This window comes from Lagenorhynchus albirostris, chromosome 17 (assembly GCF_949774975.1).
Source record: "Lagenorhynchus albirostris chromosome 17, mLagAlb1.1, whole genome shotgun sequence".
NCBI classification, from domain to species: Eukaryota; Metazoa; Chordata; class Mammalia; order Artiodactyla; family Delphinidae; genus Lagenorhynchus; species Lagenorhynchus albirostris.
The window spans coordinates 17,433,134-17,455,722 of NC_083111.1; the positions used below are offsets into that span (position 1 = coordinate 17,433,134).

At 36.5% G+C, this 22,589-nt stretch overlaps 1 protein-coding gene across 1 annotated transcript in view; it reads right to left on the bottom strand.

Moving 5' to 3' along the window:
* Positions 1–22,589, bottom strand: part of STAU2 (staufen double-stranded RNA binding protein 2) — a 291,470-nt gene that overhangs the window by 151,672 nt on the left and 117,209 nt on the right. The window contains exon 11 of the mRNA XM_060127718.1: positions 10,399–10,459. Within this exon, the coding sequence (XP_059983701.1) occupies positions 10,399–10,459 (61 nt within the window). The remainder of the gene's footprint in view (positions 1–10,398; positions 10,460–22,589) is intronic.

The following is a 22,589-nucleotide window of genomic DNA, read 5'->3' on the forward strand; positions in this document are numbered from 1 at the left end:
TCCTACACATTATCAATATGGAAGGATCTTCAGGACATATTGTTGAGTGAAAAGAAAATTATAGAACAGTGTGTCTACAATGCTAGAGGATAAAATAATACATATTTGAATTTGTTTCTATATGTGTAAAAAGATTCTAGAGTAATATTAAAGAAACTAATCAAAAATTACTTGTTTGGGAGACAGGGTGGAAACTGCTAATGGGGACAAAAGCACAGGGAGATTTCTCACCTTTTCTGCATTTAAAATTTTTATCCACTCAAAAGACTAAGTAAAAATAGAAGAGTAAAATAAGATTAACAATATAGTGGAATTTGAACTGAAGTCCAATTAAACTCATCATTAAAATGAATTCAGAGGTACAAAAGTGATTTAAAATGTTTCTACTTCTACTAGATATTTTGAAGGGCTCTCCACTCTTCCACTACAAAGCAGACAGTATTTCCTGTAAATCTGAATGTACACATACCCTGTAATTCATAGATTCCACTCCTAGGTATGTTCCCAGAAACTCTTACATATGTATACCAGGAAACATGCTCAAAAATGTTCACAGTAATATTGTTTATAATAACAAAATCCTGAAAATATCCCAAGTGGATTAATAGGAGAATAGATAAATCAATTATAGAATATGCACACAGTGGATGAAATAACTATATGTTAACAAAATAAATTAATCTTAAATTATAATTTGAAATGGGAGAAAATATTCCAGAAAGTATATACAGTATAATGTCATTGTTTCTAAAGTTAAAAAAGCAAAACGAAACAAATACTGTTAAGGACTCATACTTATTTGATAAAACTATATGAAATAAAGGGTGGGGTGACTATATATAAAATCCAGAGAGTGATTACCTCAGGTGGGGAGAAGCAAGGTAGGCCAAGGGACAAGAAAGTGGTGAAGGTAACAACATTGGTAACGTTCTGGTCCTCAAATGCAGCAGTGGATTCGTAAGTGCTCATTTTATCATCATGCTTCATAACTTGTATGTGTTAAATTCATTATGTATCAAGTATTACCTATATTTTTTCTTTAAAAATAATACATGTTTAACATTTCTTGGTAAATTATAATATATTATATGGGAGTTATAAACCTCCATCTTTCTAGACAAGCTGATGAATGAGTACTTACAAGAATTACCCTTATTTTATCCTATGTTTATTGTAGAATTTCTTTGATAACACAGAAAATAATTTAGTAGCTCTTAATACTTCAGCTTTCAGTCTCTGGGAGACTTTCCTCTGTGTGTCACTGCTCTGCTCTGTTCTGGTTATAAGAATACTAGTTTTAAACACCTTTGATCCTCGCAGGGCTCTGAGAATAAGGAGCACATATTTCAGATTTCCAAAACAAATTTCAGAAGCTGAAATTTCATTCAAACTTTAGAAAACTAGTCATTTTCTCCTCTTAAAAAAAGTCATAAAAGTCTCCCCAAGTAGACTTAGGTATTCAGTAACTACCTCCATAGCTGTTTAATATATACCATTTGTTTAAATTCAGCCAGATTGTGCAATTCAGGCCAAAGTTTGTTGTATCTGTCAGTGTTTTAAATATACTTCAATTTTTTTCTGATTATAAACCTGTGTATGTTTATTATGGAAAAGACATTCTCTTATATTTTTCCATACCTTTTAGTTAAGCTTTAGAAAAAATTGGGCCTAGGCTTTGCATTCTTGTTTCTTCAGAAAGGCAGTGCTAATTCACAATCTTCTCAGCAGTAAGTGAGTATCTGTTTCTTCAGTGGCTAGAATCATCATTTTTAAATTCTTGTCAATTATATAGATGTGAAATTATATAACATTTATTTCTAATCTGGACTTTCCTGATTGCTGAACAGTTTTCATTACTTAATTTCTGTTTTTTTTTAAATGACTCCCTAAGTCCTTCGGCCATTTTTCTATTGGGAAGTTACTTAACCTGTAGGTGTCCTTTGGGTATATTTAACCTGGTGCTTACATATGCTGCAAGTTATGCTTTCTGTTTGTCATTTACCTTTTTATTTTCTTATGCTGTTCCCTGAATTCATTTTTAGTTTTTATGTATCTAAACCCATCTCTTTTTAAGTTACGATTTCATCCTTTGCTCTTATGCTTAAAAACACTCTCATACTGCAATCAATAAATGTATCCTAAAATGGTTCATATGGTTTCATTTTTTAAAAAAACATGTATCTGAAATCTTTTTGTATGTAAAAATGTAATTCAAACAAGTTTTTTAAATCATGAAAAATTTTTAATTCATTCAACCTTTCCTGAGAATATTTCACAAAGATACACTGTGTTAATCTGATTACAGGGACTTCCCTGGTGGTCCAGTGGCAAAGAATCCGCCTTGCAATGCAGGGGACACAGATTCAATCCCTGGTCAGGGAACTAAGATCCCACATGCCACGGGGTAACTAAGCCCGTGCGCCACAACTACTGAGCTTGTGCACATCAACTGGAGAGTCTGCATGCTGCAAACTACAGAGCCCACACACTCTGGAGCCCGCGCGCCACAACTAGAGAGAAGCCCGAGTGCCACAATGAAGAACCTGTGTGCCTGCAACTAAGCCCCGACGCAACCTAAATAAATAAATACTTTTAAAAATCTGATTAAAGACTTTCCTTCTAGTTTCAGATTATTTTTCCTTAAATGAATGGGCCCTTAACTACAAACTCAACTGGTATGCCTAAAACAAAAGCAAGCTTAACACTGTCTCTCATTCCCCTATTGAAATACCAATGGAATAAATCTAAACTAAGAAGGTAAAATACCATACTCAGAAAACTGTAAGACACTGATGAAAGAAACTGAAGACAACACAGATGCAAAGATATACATGTTCATGGATTGGAAGAATTAATATTGTTAAAATGACCATACTACCCAAGGCAATCTACAGATCCAGTGAAATCCCTATCCAAGTGTCCATGGCATTTTTCACAGAACTAGAAAAAATAATTCTAAAATCTGTATGGAAACACAAAAGACCCTGAATAGCTAAAACAACCTTGACAAAGAAGAACAAAGAACATGTGCCCTAATTTAAAACTATATTACAAAGCTACAGTAATCAAAACAGTATGGTGGTACTAGCACAAAAGCAGAAACAAAGACCAATGGAACAGAATAGACAGCCCAGAAATAAACCCACATACTTCTGGTCAATTAATCTATGACAAAGGAGGCAAGAATATACAATGGAGAAAAGAGAGTCTCTTCAATAAGTGGTGCCAGGAAAACTGGACACCTACATGTAAAAGAATGAAATCAGAACATTCTCTAACACCATATACAAAAATAAACTCAAATGAACTAAAGACCTAAATCTAAGAATGGAAACCATAAAAATCCTAGAAGAAAACGTAGGTGGAATACTCTTTGACATAAATTGTAGCAACATATTTTTGGATCTGTCTCCTAAAGCAAAGGAAATAAAAGCAAAAATAAACAAATGGGATCTGATTAAACTTAAAAGCTTTTGTGCAGTGAAGGAAACCATTGACAAAATGAAAATACAAGCTATGGAATGGGAGAAAATATTTGAAAATGATATGACCGATAAGGGGTTAATATCCAAAGTATATAAACAGCTCATACAACTCAACATCAAAAAATGAACTCCATTAAAAAATGGGCAGAAGACCTGAAGATATTTTTCCAAAGAAGACATACAGATGGCCAATAGCCACATGAAAAGATGCTCAGCATTGCTAATCATCAGAAAAATGCAAATTAAAAACAAAATGAGATATCACCTCACACCTGTCAGAATGACTATCATCAAAAAGACCACAAATAACAAATGCTGCTGAGGGTGTGGAGAAAAGGGAACCCTCCTGCACTGATGGTGGGAACGTAAATTGTTGTAGCCACTATGGAAAACAGTATGGAGGTTTCTCAAAAAAACTAAAAATAGAGCTACCATATGATCCAGGAATTTCACTCCTGGGGATTTATGTGAAAAAACTGAAAACACTGATTTGAAAAGATACATGCACCCTAATGTTCACAGCAGCACTGTTTATAACTGTCAAGATACGGAAGTAATCTAAGTGTCCACTAATAGATGAATGGATAAAGAAGATGTGGTATATATGTACAAAGGAACACTACTCAGCTATAAAAAAACATAAAATTTTGCCATCTGCAACAATGTGGATGGACGTGGAGGGTATTGTGCTAAGTGAAATGAGTCAGAAAGAGAAACACAGATACTGTACGATATCACTTACATGTGAAATCTATAAAAATAAAACAAACTAGTGAATACAGCAAAAAGAAACAGACTCACAGATGTAGAGAATAAACTAGTGCTTACCAATGGGGAGAGGCAAGATAAGGGTAGGGGATTGAGAGGTAAAAACTACTATGTATAATAAATAAATAAGCTACAAGGATATACTGTACAACATAGAATACAGCCAATATTTTATAATAACTATAAATGGAATATAACCTTTAAAAATTGTGAATCACCTGTACACCTGAAACTTATATAATATTGTACATCAACTATACTTCAATTTTTAAAAAAGACAACAAATAACAAGTGTTGGCAAGGATGTGGAGAAAAGAGAACTATTATGCACTGCTGGTGGGAATATAAATTGGTACAGTCGCTATGGAAAACAGTACGGAGATTCCTCAAAAAATTAAAAACAGAACTATGATGCAGCAATTCCACTCCTCGGTATTTATCTGAAGAAAATGAAAACACTAATTAGAAAAAAACGTATGTTCACCAATGTCTTAACAGTTTTCCAAGTACAGGTCTTTTACCTCCTTGGTTAGATTTATTCCTAGGTATTTTATTTTCTTTGATGCAACTGTAAATGGGATTGTTTTTTCAATTTCTTTTTGTGACAGTTCATTGTTAGTGTACAGAAAAGCAACAGAATTTTGTACCCTGAAGACAATTTAACCTGGCACAGCTAGCACCTAACTGTAAGTAGACAAAAAAAGTTAAAGTATATGTGCATTTAATTTTTGAAGTGGAAGATATTTTTTAAAATATTACAGTCATAAGAAACTGCTAACAGTTACAACTAAAAAACAGTTTAAGTGGTTTTGCAAGTGACTGTGATTGCAGAGCCTGGTTCCTGACTTGACTGCCTGCAGATCTAAAACGTGGACCTAATTTTTGCATGCTTCCCGGGCTTTCTTCATTGTACTGAATTTCACTGAATCCGTAGATTGACTTGATACATACAATGGAATATTACTCAGCCCTAAAAAACAATGAAATCTTCCCATTTTCAACAACACGGACGAACCTAGAGGGTATTATGCTAAGTGAAACAAACCAGACAGAGAACGACAAATACTGTATGACTTCACTTACATGTGGAAGTTAAAAACAAAACAAATGAACAAACATAACAAAAGAGTTATAGATACAGAGAACCAACAGGTAGTTGCTAGAGGGGGTTGGGGGAGGAAAGAAATAAATGAGGGAGATTAGGATGGTACAGACTTCCAGTTGCAAAATAAATGTGTCATGGGTATGAAATGTACAGTGTGGGGAATATAATCAATAACTATGTAATATCTCTGTATGGTGAAGTCATAACTAGACTTACTGTGGTGCTCATTTTGAAATTTATAGAAATATTTATTGACTATGTTGTGTAACAGGAACTAACACAGTGTTGTAGGTCAATTATACTTCAAAAACAAACAAACAAACTCATAGAAAAAGAGATCAGATATGTGGCTACTAGAGGTGGGAGGTAAGGAAGGGGGAACTGGGTGAAGGCAGTCAACAAAGGTACAAACTTCCAGTTATAAGTACTAGGCATGTAATGTGCAATATGATACACAGAAATAACACTGCTGGATGTTACAGATGAAAGTTGATGAGAGAGCAAATATTAGGATTTCTCATCATACGGAAAAATATTTTTTTCTACTTTAATTTTGTATGAGATGATAGATGTTCACTAAAATTATTGTGATAATCATTTCATGATGTAAGTCAAATCATTATGCCTGTACATCTTAAACTTATACAGTGCTATATGTCAATTATATCTCAATGAAACTGGAAGAAGAAAAAATAAAATAGACTGCTACAAGTCAGCTACACTCTTAGATTTCCAACATAGTATTTATATGTCTAAATAAATAATTAAGTTGAATCATTTGGCTCTGTATTTAAATCCTACTGGCTCCAACTAATTTAACTGTCATTACAAAGTGGCTTCTGTTATGGGAGCCCCAAAAGGGAACTGTTCAGGGAATTCTCCCAAAACACTTAAAGGATCTATTCATCTATTCTCTTAAAAGCACAGACTTCACCCACCTGCCCCCCTCCAAAATGTAGAGGTTCTAAATACAGCACACAGCATAGGGGATACAAGCATGCAATCTCTCTAATGTCATGTCACCAGGATGGTTTATCCTCCTGGTTTCAGGATGTACAGAGTTTAATAATACATGGATATAACATAAAAGTGACAAAAATTTTGATAAGTCAACTTCAATACTGAAAAGGTTATTAAGAATTCCTTCCCATCCCAAAAGTATTTGTCTTGGGTCATCTCTAATGAACCTTAGAAGAGCCAGCGTATTTCACAGGGGCTAAATAAAACTTTTTAAAAGGTTAACGGAAAAATATTTATGTGAAAAATGCCTCCGAACAATCTTTTAGTGGGTGGATTCGGCACATACCAGTGAATGCTTTTGAGCTTAGTCCAATTTCGAATTAAGCTACAGTTTACCTTTAAGAAACAATGAACCTGCTTTTAAGTAAAACCCTGTGTTAATAAGAAACATGGAATGTGAATACAAAAAAAAAAAAAGATTTTATCAACTGAACTGTATCTAAAAATTTTACAAAGTTTTCCATGAGCCGTCAGTAAGTCTTTAAAATGCATGATCTTTTAAAAAACTTGTTAGTCATTCATCTGTAAAAATCTAGCTTCTTATGTGTGTGCCAAGCATAAAATTGCCCCACGCTAAATTTAACACAAACCTCACATTACAGAGTTATGTGTTCTTGCACTTCAACACGACTATGACAGTGATTCACAGGGTGAAAATACACTGAGAAGAGTCTACATTCTGCAATTCAGTGCAATGAAGAAAGGCTTGTGAAGCATGCAAAAATTAGGTCCATGTTTTAAATCTGCAGGCCATCAAGCCAGGAGCCAGGCTCTGAAATCACAATCACTTGCAAAACCATTTAAACTATTTTTTTTGTTGTAACTGTTAGCAGTTTCTTATGACTGTAATGTTTTAAAAAAATATCTTCCACTTCAAAAATTAAATGCACATGTACATTAACTTTTTTTGTCTACTTACAGTTAGGTGCTAGCTGTGCCAGGTTAAAATTGCCTTCTTCCCCCTTTCCAATTCTGTATTCTCTTCTTTTAATTTTTTTTTGAAGATTTAAATTTTTTTTATTTTCGGCTGCGTTGGGTCTTCATTGCTGCATGCGGGCTTTCTCTAGTTGTGGTGAGCGGGGGCTACTCTTCGTTGCAGTGCATGGGCTACGCATCGCGGTGTCTTCTCTTGTTGCAGAGCACGGGCTCTAGGCACGTGGGCTTCAGTAGTTGCAGCACACGGACTCAGCAGTTGTGGCATGCGGTCTCAGCAGTTGTAGCTCGTGGGCTCTAGAGCGCAGGCTCAGTAGTTGTGGCACACGGGCTTAGTTGCTCCGTGGCATGTGGGATCTTCCCAGACCAGGGATCGAACCCGTGTCCCCTGCACTGGCAGGCGGATTCTTATCCACTGTGCCACCAGGGAAGTCCTCTTCTTTTAATTTTTGTACACTGTGGTTCCAAGTTAATTTCATAATATTTATCCAAATAATTGTTGGCTAAAAATTTGTTCTTTTTAACTACAACTTGTGAAGTAACGTAAAGTTTAATCAAAAAAAAAAAAATGAAGAGAGTCACTTTATGATGACATTCTGTTTTCTACAAAGTAATGTTACCTTTTCATATGTTATTCAAGAATGATTAATCATTTTACAAATGCTAGAAAATTAAAGATACTCAATACTATAAATTGATTATGTGTAACTCTTAACAGAGCACATTGAAAAACAAGATGTAAACTGAGTTGCTCAAGGTCAGACAATATGGCAGTGAGGCAGGCAGCTCTGGCAGTCTCTCAAATTCCTGTCTTCCCACATGTGCCATACTGAGACCCCTGCTCTATCCCCTGCCTGCAAAACACTAACACAGGTATTGTCCACAGGACAGGAACCACCTAGGGCAGAATTTCAAACTTAAGAATTGATTAAGTAGAAGAGAATTTAACCTAAACATTATCATAATATATGAATTCAAATTATTTTTTAGGTAATGGAGTCATCATAGCAACCAACTTTTTCCTAACGTTGTATTTAAGTAGCTACGAGCTGGCTCCAGAGGACCTGGGGGCTCCACTAGAGAGAACTAGCTCTGGGGAAGAGAAACAGTTAAATTTCAGAGCTGGGCTGCCCTCATTGTCTGTGGTAACCTGCAGGCCACTCACAGAAGAACCTTGTATCAGCTTTCTCACCTCCTCACACTGGGAAGGGGTGATCATTCTTCTTTCAAATTCTCAGTTTGAGCTACTCTACTGTAGACCAGAGGAAGTCCTAGAGTGTTAACAGTTTGCTTAAATTTTGAGGGGGCTTCAAATCGCTTTATCACTTCTAACATTACGTTTAAAGCAAATCTTTTATGCATTCTTATACATTTCTCATCACTGAAACTCACTGGCCTCTCTGTGATATTTCTTCCCCTACTTGCAAAGGAGTTCCAAATCCCTTAGCAAATTATGAAAAAAATCAACAGACATAAAGATGAGGGTCAAAATATCACTGTTTAATGATGGGAGTTTGCAGGCTAGCTACAATGTGCTTTCATGTTAAAACTATCAAGTTAACAACTATCTAACTTCCATATTCAAATACATAATGTTTATGTTCTTTGAAAAAATATCTAATGCCAAAAGCAACTATTCAAATATAAACCATACATATTCTTTGGTTCACATGTACATGCAAAAACTCTGACAGATAAAAAGTATAAGAATGGAATTTTTGGCGAGCTTACACAGAATTATAGAATTTTTATTAAAAAAACGAGAGAAGGCAGGGAAGGAAATTAACATTCATTATGTGCTTACTAAGAAAGAGATACTGTGCTAAGTACTTTACATAAAACTGAGATCAACTGAATGTTTCTTACATTCCTTGACCAAGTAATTATAATCGTATATATTCAAACATCAAAGGAATTAAAAACAAACTCTCTGAGAATCCTGAACTGATTCCATTTTTTCTTTGGGCAATGTACTAAGCCTATCACATTCATCATCCTTACATACAGAGACAAAAGGCCCAGAGTCATATTACATTATTTAAATTATTCCCAGAAAGTAACTCATGAATACTATTACCTCACTGAAATAGTCTTTCCAAGAGGCTAGTTTTGGTGATCCAAGAATTCAATTCTCATAAGCATGCTTTGATAAGAGTTTGCTACAAATTTCATTATACATCAAGAGATGAGCTGCTAACATGAAAGAATACTCTTCATTATGACGATTTACATATTTAAGCTAATTCAGCTTCTGAAGGTTATGAAGAAGAGAACTAGGGTCAGAAATGAGAGAGATCTGACTTCACTCAGGCCTTCACTTCGATGAGGTCTTCACTGGCTGGCTGTGCTGTTTTACTGATTAACAGTAAAATAGTCACTTCAGTGACAACAGATGCTTTTTGGGAAAGGTGGGGAGGAAATCAAGCAAAATATCTACGCTTCCAATGCATAACAGCTTGATCATGTACCTCTGAAAAAAGAAATAACCTGAAGTGGATTTTTAAATGTCTGATATACTATATTTGGAATAAAATTGTAAGCAATTTTATTCTTACATTTCTGACATTTCAATTAGTGACTTTAATAAAATATCAAAAATTCTAATGACTCAGCACAACCTGAAAAATGTGGGCATTACAATGTTAAATGAAACCCAGTACAAACTTTCATCTATATTATAATTATGTAAAAGTGTGTGTGTGTGTGTGTGTGTGTGTGTGTACCTAAAAAGTAGAACTGTGAAAACAGTTGATGTTGGGTTATAATGGGCTGATAGATAATTGTTTTTCTTTCTTGATTCTTTTCTATTGTAATAATGTCACAACAAAAACAACTTATAAAAAAAGAACATCACTGCTTTATGGATAAAATAGTACTCCGTCTGCAATGACTGAACCATGTTAAAGATATGAGTACCTGTGTCTTCTGTCAGTTCCAGGAAAGCAAACACCACAACTTCCGTGCATCCCCCATAACACTTAACGTCTCATCTCAGGTCCAAACAGACCCAGTAAATACCCAATGAGGGACAAGTCACTGAACCACTGATGAACACCAAGTGTAGTTAATATAAAAATAGAAACTTACTGTTATTTGTTGGTTCAGGAAACCCAGCCTTTGGACCACTCCATCCTTTGTTTTCCCCTGTCTGAAAAATTAAACCAATTGTTTAAGTCCGGGGAAAGAGACTCAAATTCAAAAAGAAAAAAGTTGACTAATCAATTAAGCAAGGGCGAAGGTTATTCTGCTCGTTCTCTCCACCTCTGACCCTAGAACCATGGACACAAGAATAACCAACATGAACGGTACCATCTATCCCTTTTCTACATTCGAATCTGTTTCTTATGTCTCCTGCTTTTATCTGTTTATTTAAATTTATAATTTAAGTCATCAATAAAGCCCCATATTTAGTATATGTATTATATTTATACAACATGGGCTCTACCAAGGTGGTGAAGAAGTAGATAATTCTTTTTCAAACAGTAGACAATAATCATCACAAGTGCTAAAGTGACTAAAAGGGCTTCTTTATCACTTCTGAAGTCAAATTAACAATAGAAATATTACTATGTCTGTACTGAAAAGTCCTGACAAGGGTCACTGAATATTGCTAATGACATGGGCAAAAACCCTGAAAACTAAACCCTAACTTTAAGTGAAATCTGGAATATCCTGGCTTTTCCCAGATGATTTGGTCAATGTCTAGTGTAAAATACATTCTGAGCTCAGATTATTTTGAAGTAGTAAGTATTTTAATCACATTATAAGTGACTTTAACTGGTTACATTCTCTTTTTGTGGAGCTGGTGTTATTAAGTACTCCAGGAGGGGAAAAGGCCTATTTCCTATTATAAGCAGTATTTATGTTATCAGATGTCAAAGATCAAAGGGATAAATTAAATCCATATATAAACACAAACTAAGTTTCCAGCAAATAGTGTACAACCGTGAAAGGACGGAGGAGAAAACGTGGGTAAATGCAGATACACGTGGACGGGAAGGCCTGAGGAGACTCCCACTCACAAGTTCTCTGTGAAGCACAAAACAGGACCCCAGAATGAGAGGAGAGCTGACGGAGGGGGTTACAAATCTGAGGAAAGTGTACACTGCAAGGAATAAGTCACTTCAGGGAAAGAAAGAGCTGGCTGGTTAGAAGAATACAGATCCTCAGGCACCTGAGTGCTCAGTCGAAGTTGGTAATAATACATTTAGCACTTCATTTCTCCCTTTCTCTCCTTCTACTAATAACCAAAGTTACTTAAGTATTAGATTTCATTCCCTAAGCCTAATGTTTCACCTTCAACTGACTCCCAAGCCTGCTGCTCTCTGATTTCTACCCCAATACTCTAATGAAACTGCTTTTGTAAGGTTTCTGCTTAAACATGACACAGTGACCACAAAGAGTAATCTCTTCTCTCTCCCCAAACAACTCTAAATTGATAATCCAATAAGCCATAAACTCTCTCTCTTGCCCTCTGCCCCTACCCTCCCCAGAATATGAAAGGAAGCAACAGCAGAAGAGGTAAGTCAAAGTTGGTAACCTGGAAAGCAGATTAGCTGCAACTAACTTAGCAGATGTGAGCTGGCTGAAACCTCACCTGCAGAGCAAGAAGCCAGCAAAGAGCTCACAAAGAGTAAATCAGTTTGTGCTCCAGGAGCCCAGAAAGCCTCGGGAATCAGAAGCACACCTGGTACTTCTAAAGATGAATCCTGGAAGAGCCTGAAAACAGAAAGATTGTTTGGAGCTCTTTCAAAATGCTATGAGACTTCCAGGTTACCTCTCTGACCCCAAGGAGACAGATTTCCTAAAAGGTTTCCTCTTCAGAAAGGCCTAAAACAGAGAGGCTCTGGACACCAGGTACGGCTGAGGATGGGATGGATCTATACGCCACACTGCAAATAAGGAGATGGAGTCCAAAGCTACATCCTTACATTCTGGAAGATAAGGTTCCCCAGCTCCCTTCCTCACTGGGCCTCAGAAGACAACCCCCAGCCTACGACCCACAAGGATGGTGAGGACAACACAGGGAACAGAATAAAACTTCAACAACAACAAAAAAAAAGATTAAAAAAAAACGTTCTCAGAGAGAAAGAAAGAGAGAAATATTACACCCATTAAACAAGAACAGGAGGTTAAAAAGAGGAATATTCTGAGAATGAGAAAGAGCTCTGGGAAATAAAAAATACAACAGCTGAAGCAAAAGACTTCAAAGAACGACTGGAAGACAAAATTGAAGAAATCTCCTAGAAAACAGAACATAAAGAAAAAGAGATAGAGATAGAAAATAAAGAAAGAATCAGAAGATCATCCATTAGACTAACAGGTAACCTAGAAAGAAACATTAGCAAAAATGGAAGGAAAGAAATTATCAAAGAAAAAAATATAAGAAGTTTCCCACTTTTAAAGTATATGAATTTCTGGACTGAAACCCAAACACCTAACACAATTTATAAAAGAATATACAAATCAAGTCAATCACCCATGAATTTTCCAAACTCCTGAGAAAAGAAGTTAGAAAAGCATCAAGAGGGAGACGAAACATAAAGGTTTCATAACAGGCTGAAGAATCAGAAGGCTCTGGAGTTTCAACAGGAATGCTGAGAGGTAGAAAACATTGGTGCAATGCCTTCAAAACTCTGTGAAAAAAGTATTTCTAATTTAGAATTACGTCTCAGAAAAACTATCAACTGTGTGGGAAACATAAAAATGTATCAGACCTATAAGATCTCAAAAAAATTTACTCCCCATGTATCCTCTATCAGGAAGCTACTAGAGCATGTACTCCATCAACACAAGGAAATAACTGAAGAAAAAGGGAAACTGTCCAGAAAACAGGCAACTCAACGAGGGAGAGAGGCAAAAGCAATTTTCAGTGAAATGGTGAAGAAAAGAACCAAGATAGTGGGTCTTTAGCAGATCCATCAAACAAACAGTCCAAAGTAGAACAGGAGGATAAAGAGCTCCAAGAAAGAAAAACCAAGAAACCAAAAAAGTACATGATGTGTTTACTTGGCAGAGAGTTTGGGGTTAAATTAGACAGACATAGAAAAGTATACATGTGGAGTATGAATAAGAGAATTAAATTTTCATTTTCCATAGCAGGAACTCAGATAATAACCTAAGAAGAAAAACAAACAACCAAAAAAACACCAAGAAATCTCAGTATAAGCTACTCACAGTAGAAAATAACAGAACAACTAAAACGGGTAGTGAGTGGTTGCCTTTGGAAAAAGGGAAACAGAAATGGTCAGTTGCAGTGCAGGATAGCATGGTTTTTTATTATAAAACTTGAGTCTTTATACCATTAATCTTGAATAAATCTCGACTTCTTATACATATATGAGTACTACGTATATTACTCCGACCAATATATAATAAACAAATATAAAAAAGAATAAAGCACATGCCAGTTATGTCTTGATATAGAACAAATTCCAAGTTATAAGTGAAACCACGAGATGTAAGTGAAAAAAAAAATCAAGTTACAAGATCAGTATATTTTTTTAAAGGTAGAGAGAGTGTTCCACTCTTCCTTAGAATGTAGAAATGTAACAATGAGAAAGAGCCAGACAATGTAAAAAATCCTAACTTTCCTTGAACCCATCAGAGATCTGAGATTGTAAAGCAAACAAATGACATGAATTCTAGAGAGTGACACACCCCTCTGAGGAGAGGCTGGGCTCACAAAATATTTCAACATTGGCAGAGCAAGGAAGGAAGAGATGAATACCAAAAATGCCGGTAAGAAGAAGGCAGATGAAACGTTAGTAAATTCTGAAAGACTGCATGTGGGTTAGCACAACAGTTTAGAAAAACTAGGAACTCCAGAGAGAAGTGCTTTTCCACGGGCTTCCTCTGGGAACTCAGGACAACTGGAGGTACATCAGGAAACCGGAGAGAGCCTCACTTGGTGGGACAGGTATGAAGCAGGTGAATGTCTGTCACAGAGAGAAAAGCAAAGAACTTTGCACACTCCTCTAGTCTTCTCTCATACAAAGACAAAAGCTCAAGTCACTAAGAAAGGAGAGAAACAAATCCTATCTGCCTCTGGGGTAGAGGTAGGAAATTTTATTAACCCGAAAGCTCAGGCAAAGACTCATTGCTTCCGGGTAAAGAGTAGAAGCAAAAGCTATCTACTCCCAGAAGAAAAAAAGGGAGGGTAGAAAACCCTCTTGAGAGAAAGACCCTGCGCCAATATAAAGCAGATGTCTGAAAATGCTGGGAAAGGGGCTGGAAAACTCTACTGCACCCAACACAACCTACAGATCCAAAGTAAAGTTTGGCTACCATGGGGAAGGAGGTAGAAGTAGTAGGAAAAACCCACCTCTGAGCCCCAGGCCCATAGAGTCTGTCTGAGAATGAGGCTGGACAAGAAAATCAAGAACTATGCTCCCTGGCTATTGTAAATAGAGCTGCAATGAACACTGTGGTATATGACTCTTTTTGAATTATGGTTTTCTCAGGGTATATGCCCACTAGTGGGACTGCTGGGTCGGAAGGTAGTTCTCTTTTTAGTTTTTTAAGGAACCTCCATACTGTTCTCCATAGTGGTTGTATCAATTTACATTCTCACCAACAGTGCAAGAGGGTTCCCTTTTCTCCACACCCCCTCCAGCATTTTTTGTTTGTAGATTTTTTGATGATGGCCATTCTGAGTGGTGTGAGGTGGTATCTCATTGTAGTTTTGATTTGCATTTCTCTAATGATTAACGATGTTGAGCATTTTTTCATGTGTTTGTTGGCAATCTGTATATCTTCCTTGGAGAAATGTCTAATAAGGTATTCTGCCCATTTTTGGATTGGGTTGTTTGTTTTTTTTGATATTGAGCTGCATGAGCTGCTTGTAAATTTTGGAGATTAATCCTTTGTCAGTTGCTTCATTGGCAAATATTCTCTCCCACTCTGAGGGTTTGGAAGCAACCTAAGTGTCCATCGACAGATGAATGGATAAAGAAGATGTGGCACATATATACAATGGAATATTACTCAGTCATAAGAAGAAACGAAATTGAGTTATTTGTAGTGAGGTGGATGGACCTAGAGTCTGTCATACAGAGTGAAGTAAGTCAGAAATATACTGTATGCTAACACATATATATGGAATCTAAAAGAAAAAAAAGGTCACGAAGAACCTAGGGGCAGGACAGGAATAAAGATGCAGACCTACTAGAGAATGGACTTGACGACACGGGGAGGGGGAAGGGTAAGCTGGGACAAAGTGAGAGTGGCATGGACATATATACACTACCAAATGTAAAACTGACAGATATTGGGAAGCAGCCGCGTAGCACAGGGAGATCAGCTCGGTGCTTTGTGACCACCTAGAGGGGTGGGATAAGGGATGGTGGGAGGGAGGGAGATGCAAGAGGGAAGAGATATGGGGATATATGTACATGTAGAGCTGATTCACTCTGTTATACAGCAGAAACTAACACACCATTGTAAAGCACTTATACTCCAATAAAGATGTAAAAAAAAAAAAGGAATTATGCTCCCTTACCCAACACAATCCTATGATCAAATAATAAGTAGAAGCAGTTGACTACAAAGCATAGAGATACCCTTCACCTCATGGCAGAGCAAAGAAAGGACTGCTGCAACCTGAGGATGGAGCAGAAATATTGAGGAAAAACCCTCCCCAAACCTTACCCCAAACAAAACACAGATAACAGCAAACCACTGCTAAACGAACTTGAAGTTAACAGAGTGTGGCAACAACAAAACCCAAAACAAGCCCAACTACTGACTAGATTGATGCCACCTTCCATAGTAACAGTCTGACAGAAGAAGAGATTTGCCTATTTCTCAACATAAATGCTATTTAACTCAGCCTCTAATGTTTCTCAATACACAATGTCCAACATTCATTCAAACATTATGAGACATCCAAAACTGCAAAAAGAAATAACCCTTTGTCAGAAGAGGGAGAAGTCAACAAAACAGGACCCAGAGATGACCCAGATGCTAGAACTCTAAGAAATAAATTTTACAATACCTATGATTAATAGCTTAAAAGATCTGATGTAAAAGGCAAACAACATGCATGAACACTTGGAGAATTTCAGGAGAAAAACAGAAATTATAGTAGAACAAGAGCAGATGGAAATCCTAGGGAGATAAATATCACAGAAGAAAATTAATATTGATGTCATTATTAATAGATGAACATAGCTGAGAATAATCAGTAATATTGTAGATAAATCAATAGAAATTCCTCAAACTGAGAAACAGGAAAAAAAAAAGGAGTGAAAAATAAAAAGGAACAGAAGATTCTGGATCTATTAAGACAACACCAATGGGCTAACAAATGTGTAACTGGAAACTCCCAAGGAGAGAGAAAACAAGGAAGAAGAAATATTTTAAAAGATGATACCTGAGTATTTGACAAAATAACTGAATGACAACAAATCCCAGATCCAATGTGTTCAGAGACCACTAAGCAGGAAAAATACAAAAAGGAGAAAGGAAGGAGGAAGAGGAAGAAAAGGAGGCAAAAGGGAGAAACGAAAGAGGAAGGAGGGAGAAGAGGGAAGAAGAGAAGGAGGAAGAAAGGAAAGAATCAAATTTAGACACATCAGAGTCAAACTGCTGAGAACTAATGAAAAAGGAAAATTTTGAAGGCCTCCAGAGGGGAAAAAAAAGCACACCAAGAGGGGGAAAAAAAGGCAGATAAGAATTACAACAGACGTCACATAAAAAACTATGCAAGTCAGAAGACAGTGGAACAAGATCTTTTAAAGTGCTGAAAGAAACACAGAAACCCAGAATGCCATACCCAGACAAAAATAACTTTTAAAATGAAGACGAAATAACAAATTTCTCATCAAACAAAAGCTGACAGAAATCACTGCCAGCAGACCTGCTAATACAAGTAGTATTAAAGGAAGTTCTACAAGCAAGAGTATAATACCATAAAGAAATTTAGATCTACACAAATGAATGAAGAATTCTGAAAATGGTAAAAAATGAAACTAAATGTAAGATACTTTTCCTGATTTTAACCACGTAAAAAGATTGACTATATAAAGCAAAATTAGTAACAACTGTGGGTTTTATACTATCTAGAGAGAAGTAAAATGTATGACCACATTGAAGGTGAAAGAGAAAAAAGTGAACAAAGAGTAAATGGGAAAAACAGAAACAACTAATAAGATGGTAGATTTAAATCCAACCACATCAACAGCTATAATAAGTACAAATGGTCTGATCACCCCCAACTAAAAGGCAGAGATTGTCAAATTATATTTTAAAAAGCAAGACCCTTGGGATTTCCCTGGTGGCACAGTGGTTAAGAGTCCGCCTGCCGATGCAGGGGATATGGGTTCGTGCACCGGTCCGGGAAGATCCCACATGCTGCGGAGCAGCTGGGCCCGTGAGCCATGGCCGCTGAGCCTGCGCGTCTGGAGCCTGTGCTCCGCAACGGGAGAGGCCATAGCAGTGAGAGGCCCGCGTACCGCAAAAAGAAAAAAAATTAAAATAAATAAATAAATAAAAAGCAAGATCCTATTATACGCTTTCTAAAAGAAACCAATTTAAACATAAAGACACAGATAGGCTAAAAGTAAAATGATTGGGGGGGGGAATATCCCACACAAACACTAATCAAAATAAAACTGGAGTGACTATATTAACATCAGACAAAGAAGAACTCAGAACAAGGAATATTACCAGGGAGAGAAAAAAATCACATAATGATAAAGTGGCCAAGTCATCATAAAAGCATAACAATCCTAAAGGTATATGTATGTAACAACATAGCTTCAAAGTACATAAAACAAAACTGATAAAGCTGAAAGTAGATAAATCCAAATTTCTAGCTGGAGACATTAACACTTGATAGAAGAAGTAAACAGCAAATCAGAAGAGACACAGGACTTGAAAGAAGAAATCAAAGGGAAATTAGAACAATTTTTGAAATGAATAAAAATAAAAACTCAACTAGTCAAAATCTGTGGGACAGAGCTAAACCAGTGCTTAAAGAGAAATACATATCATTAAATTCTTATATTAGAAAAGAAGGAAGTTCTCAGATCCACAATCTAAGCTTCTAGCTTACAAAACTAAAAAAGAATGGAAAATTAAATCCAAAGCAAGTGAAGGAAGGATAAAATGAAGAGCAGAAATCAATAAAATTGAAAATAAAAAAATAAGAGAAAAACCAATGAAACCATAACCTGGTTGTTTGAAAAGGATAAAAATAACTGATAAACCCCTAGCCAGATTGATCAGGAGAAAAAAAGAGAACAAATTATCAATATCAGAAATGAGACAGAAAATGTCACTACAGATGCTGTAGCCATTAAAAGAATGATAAGGCAGTGTTATGAACAATTTTATACCATTAAACTCAACTTAGACGAAATGGACAAATTCCTTGAAAGATTCGAACTGCCAAAGCTCACTCAAGCAGAAGTAGATAATCTGAGTAGTCTTATATCTATTTTTTAAACTCAATTTATACTTAAAACCTTCCTACAGAAAAAATTCTAAACCCAGATGGCTCCACTGGTAAATTCTACCCAACAATTAAGGAAGAAAGAATACCAAACTCTTTGAGACTATGAAAGAGGAGGAAATACTTCCAAACTCACTATAGGAGGCCAGCACTACCCTGACAGTGATACTAAAACCAGTATTTCTACTTGGGATGATGAAAACTTTCTGGCAGTGGACAGTGGTGATAGTTGCACAACACTGTAATTGTACTTAATGCCACTGAAATGTACACCTAAAAATGGCTAAAACGGTAATCTTTGTTATGTATGTATATATAGCTATCCCCCACCTTTTCAAAGTTTACTTTATGCCATTTGCTTTTATGAAAGACCTGCACTAGTACCTGTTATTGCTGACCAAAAGAAATCCAAAGAGGGTTTTCACTTCTATGAAAAACCAAAAATACCATTCAGCGTTTATTTTGCAGGTAACCATCACTGCGGCAGTGCACACCAAGAGTGGCAACTACATTCAGCATCTCAGCATCCAGCCGCCATAGCTTTGAACTGCGTCTGAAGATCTGTGCTTTATCTGGATTTATGTTGTGCATCCGTTACCAAGATGTATCCTAAGGTAAACACTTCTTCATTTTAGGCCATTCTGGCTTACAATATGTTTCACAGGAATGCTATACTTTCAGATAGTGGGGGAAAACTGTATCACATAGATTTTTAAAAATCCATCAATAAAAAAATTCACCATATCCACAAACTAAACAGAAAAGTCATATGCGTATCCCAACAGATGCACAGAAAGCATTTGGCAAAGTTCAACATTCACTGATAATTAAGAGGGAAAAAAACTTCCCAACAATGCAAGAATACCAGGAACTATCAGCCTGATATAGAGCATATATAAAAAGCCTACAGGGGCTTCCCTGGTGGCGCAGTGGTTGAGAGTCCGCCTGCCGATGCAGGGGACACGGGTTCGTACCCCAGTCTGGGAAGATCCCACATGCCGCGGAGCGGCTAGGCCCGTGAGCCATGGCCACTGAGCCTGCACGTCCGGAGCCTGTGCTCCGCAACGGGAGAGGCCACAACAGTGAGAAGCCCATGTACCGCAAAAAAAAAAAAAAAAAAAAAAAAAAAAGCCTACAAGCATCACAGTATATAATGGTGAAAGACAATGATTTCCTCGTAGGATCAGAAACAAGGTAAAGATATCTGCTTTCCTATTCAACAATCAATCACTTCTATTCAACACTGTTCTGGATGTTCTACTCAGGGCAATAAAGCAAGACAAGTAAATAAAAAGCATACAGATCAGAAAGGGAAAAAAACTGTCTTTATTCACAGACGACACATCATCGATGCAGAAAATCAAAAAAAATCTACAAAATAAGCTAATCTAACTGATAAGTCAGTTTAGCAAGGTCACAGGATACAAGGTCAATATATAAAAGACAACTGTATTTCTATATGCTAGAAAAGAAGAATTGGAAATTAAAAACCAATACCATTAACAATAGCATCCACAAACATGAAACGCTTAGGGATAAACATTAAAAATGTACAAGATATTTCTATGAAAAAGTACAAAACACTGCTGGGATCTATTTCCAAAAACCTAAATAAACAGGGAGCTAGATCTTGTTCATGCACTGGAAGACTCAACATTCTTAAGCTATCAATTTATGCAAAACTGATCTATATAGTCAACACAACCCCAAAGAAAAATCCCAACTGGATATTTTTTGGTAGAAATTGACTCTACAGTTTATTATGAAAATGCTAAGACTCTAGATTAGCCAAAAAGATTTTTAAAAAGCAGAACAAAGATGGAGTTCTTTATCTGATTTGAAACCGTAGCAAAAAAGCTACACTCTATATACAGTTGTAATAGCTAAAGAACAGACATACAGATTAATGGAACAGAACAGAGACTCTAGAAACAGACCCATACATATGTGGTCAACTGATTTTCAACCAAGGTGCTAAGGAATTCAATGGAGAAAGCACTCATCTTTTAAACAAATGTGGTGCCTGAACGCACATAAAAAAAGGAGAGAAGCAGGAAGGGAGGAGAGGGGAGCCCTTCATCTGACAGAGGACTGGCACACAAAATATATAAAGAACTTTTACAACCCAATAATAAGGCAGCAAAACATCCAGTTTTTTAAAAGACAAAAATTTTGAACAAATACTTCATGGAAGAGATATGAATGGTAAATAAACACATGATAATCTACTCAGCATTATTAATTAGGGAAAATGCAATTAAAATCCAAAGAGATAATGGTATACACCTACTAGCATGATCAAAGCTAAATGACAATAACAAGAGCGGGAAAAGATGTGGAGTAACTGGAAATCTCAAACATTGCTTGTGGAAATGCAAAATGGTACAGCCTCTCTGGAAAACATCTTCAGTTTCTTGTAAAGTGACACGGTACTTATTATTTAACTGTGTACCTATGGGATATACTAGAGAATATGTACGATAAAGATTTTTACACGAATGCTTGTAACCACTTTATTTATAATAGCCTCAAACTACAAACAACCTAAATGTTGGTGAAGAATAAAATAGTGACAAACAATAAAACAGAACAAATGAATGATAAATGCAACAACGTGCATGAATCTCAGCAATAAGAAGCCAGACACAGGACTTCCCTAGTGGCGCAGTGGTTAAGAATTGCCTGCCATTGCAGGGGACACGGGTTCGATCCTTGGTCCAGGAAGATCCCACATGCCACAGAGCAACTAAGCCTATGGGCCACAACTACTGAGCCTGCGCTCTAGAGCCCACGAGCCACAACTACTGAGCCCGCATGCCACAACTACTGAAGCCCTCACGCCTAGAGCCCGTGCTCCGCAACAAGAGAAGCCACCACAATGAGAAGTGCGTGCACCAAAACAAAGAATAGCAAGGGGCTCGCCACAACCAGAGAAAGCCTGCACACAGCAATGAAGACCCAATGCAGCCAAAAATAAATAAATAAACTAAATAAATTTATTTAAAAAAAAAAAAAGGAGCCAGACACTAAAGGCTACATAATGTACGATTCAATTTATACAACATTTTGGAAAAGGCAAAATTATAGAGACAGAAATCAGACCAGTGCTTGGCAGGGGCTGAGGAAAGGGGAAGACATTTACTATAAATGGGCATTAAGGAATTGTTTGGGGTAACAGAAATGTTATAAATCTTAATTGTGATGGTGGTCAGTGCATGTACACACACACACACACACACACACACACACACGTCGAAATTTATTGAACCACAACTCGATAAATCTGAATATTTTTAAAGGGGGTATGTTAGTGCATACACATAGAGTATCTCTGTAAGGATATTTATTTCATCTTTATGTATCAAATCCTTACATAAGATTCACTATATTTCAGACACTATTCTACACAATGTACAAATATTAACTCACTGTGGGAGATAACTTTTTAGGAAGAGAGACCAAGGGACTGAGGGTCTCAGGGTGAAGTGAGACTAACATTTTTTTTTCACTGTTTACTCTTTTGTGCTATTTAAATTCTTTTAATCATGTACATATCTTGCTTATTTTTTTTTAAAAGCCAACTTTTTAAAAACTGCTTTTACAGGTTTTTTTTTAATTGCTTTTGCTACATTCTCCGAAGATCTTCTTATTGACAAGTCATCATATTCACTCCTTCTCTTATTCGATCTCTGCAGCACACGACTGCCACCTTTTTAAAATCATTCTCTACTGCCCCTTTTGCAGGTATTCTTTCCTCCTCCTTCCTGTACCCCCACGCACATTATCTGCTACTGAGATCTCATCATGTACACCTCAGAAGGAC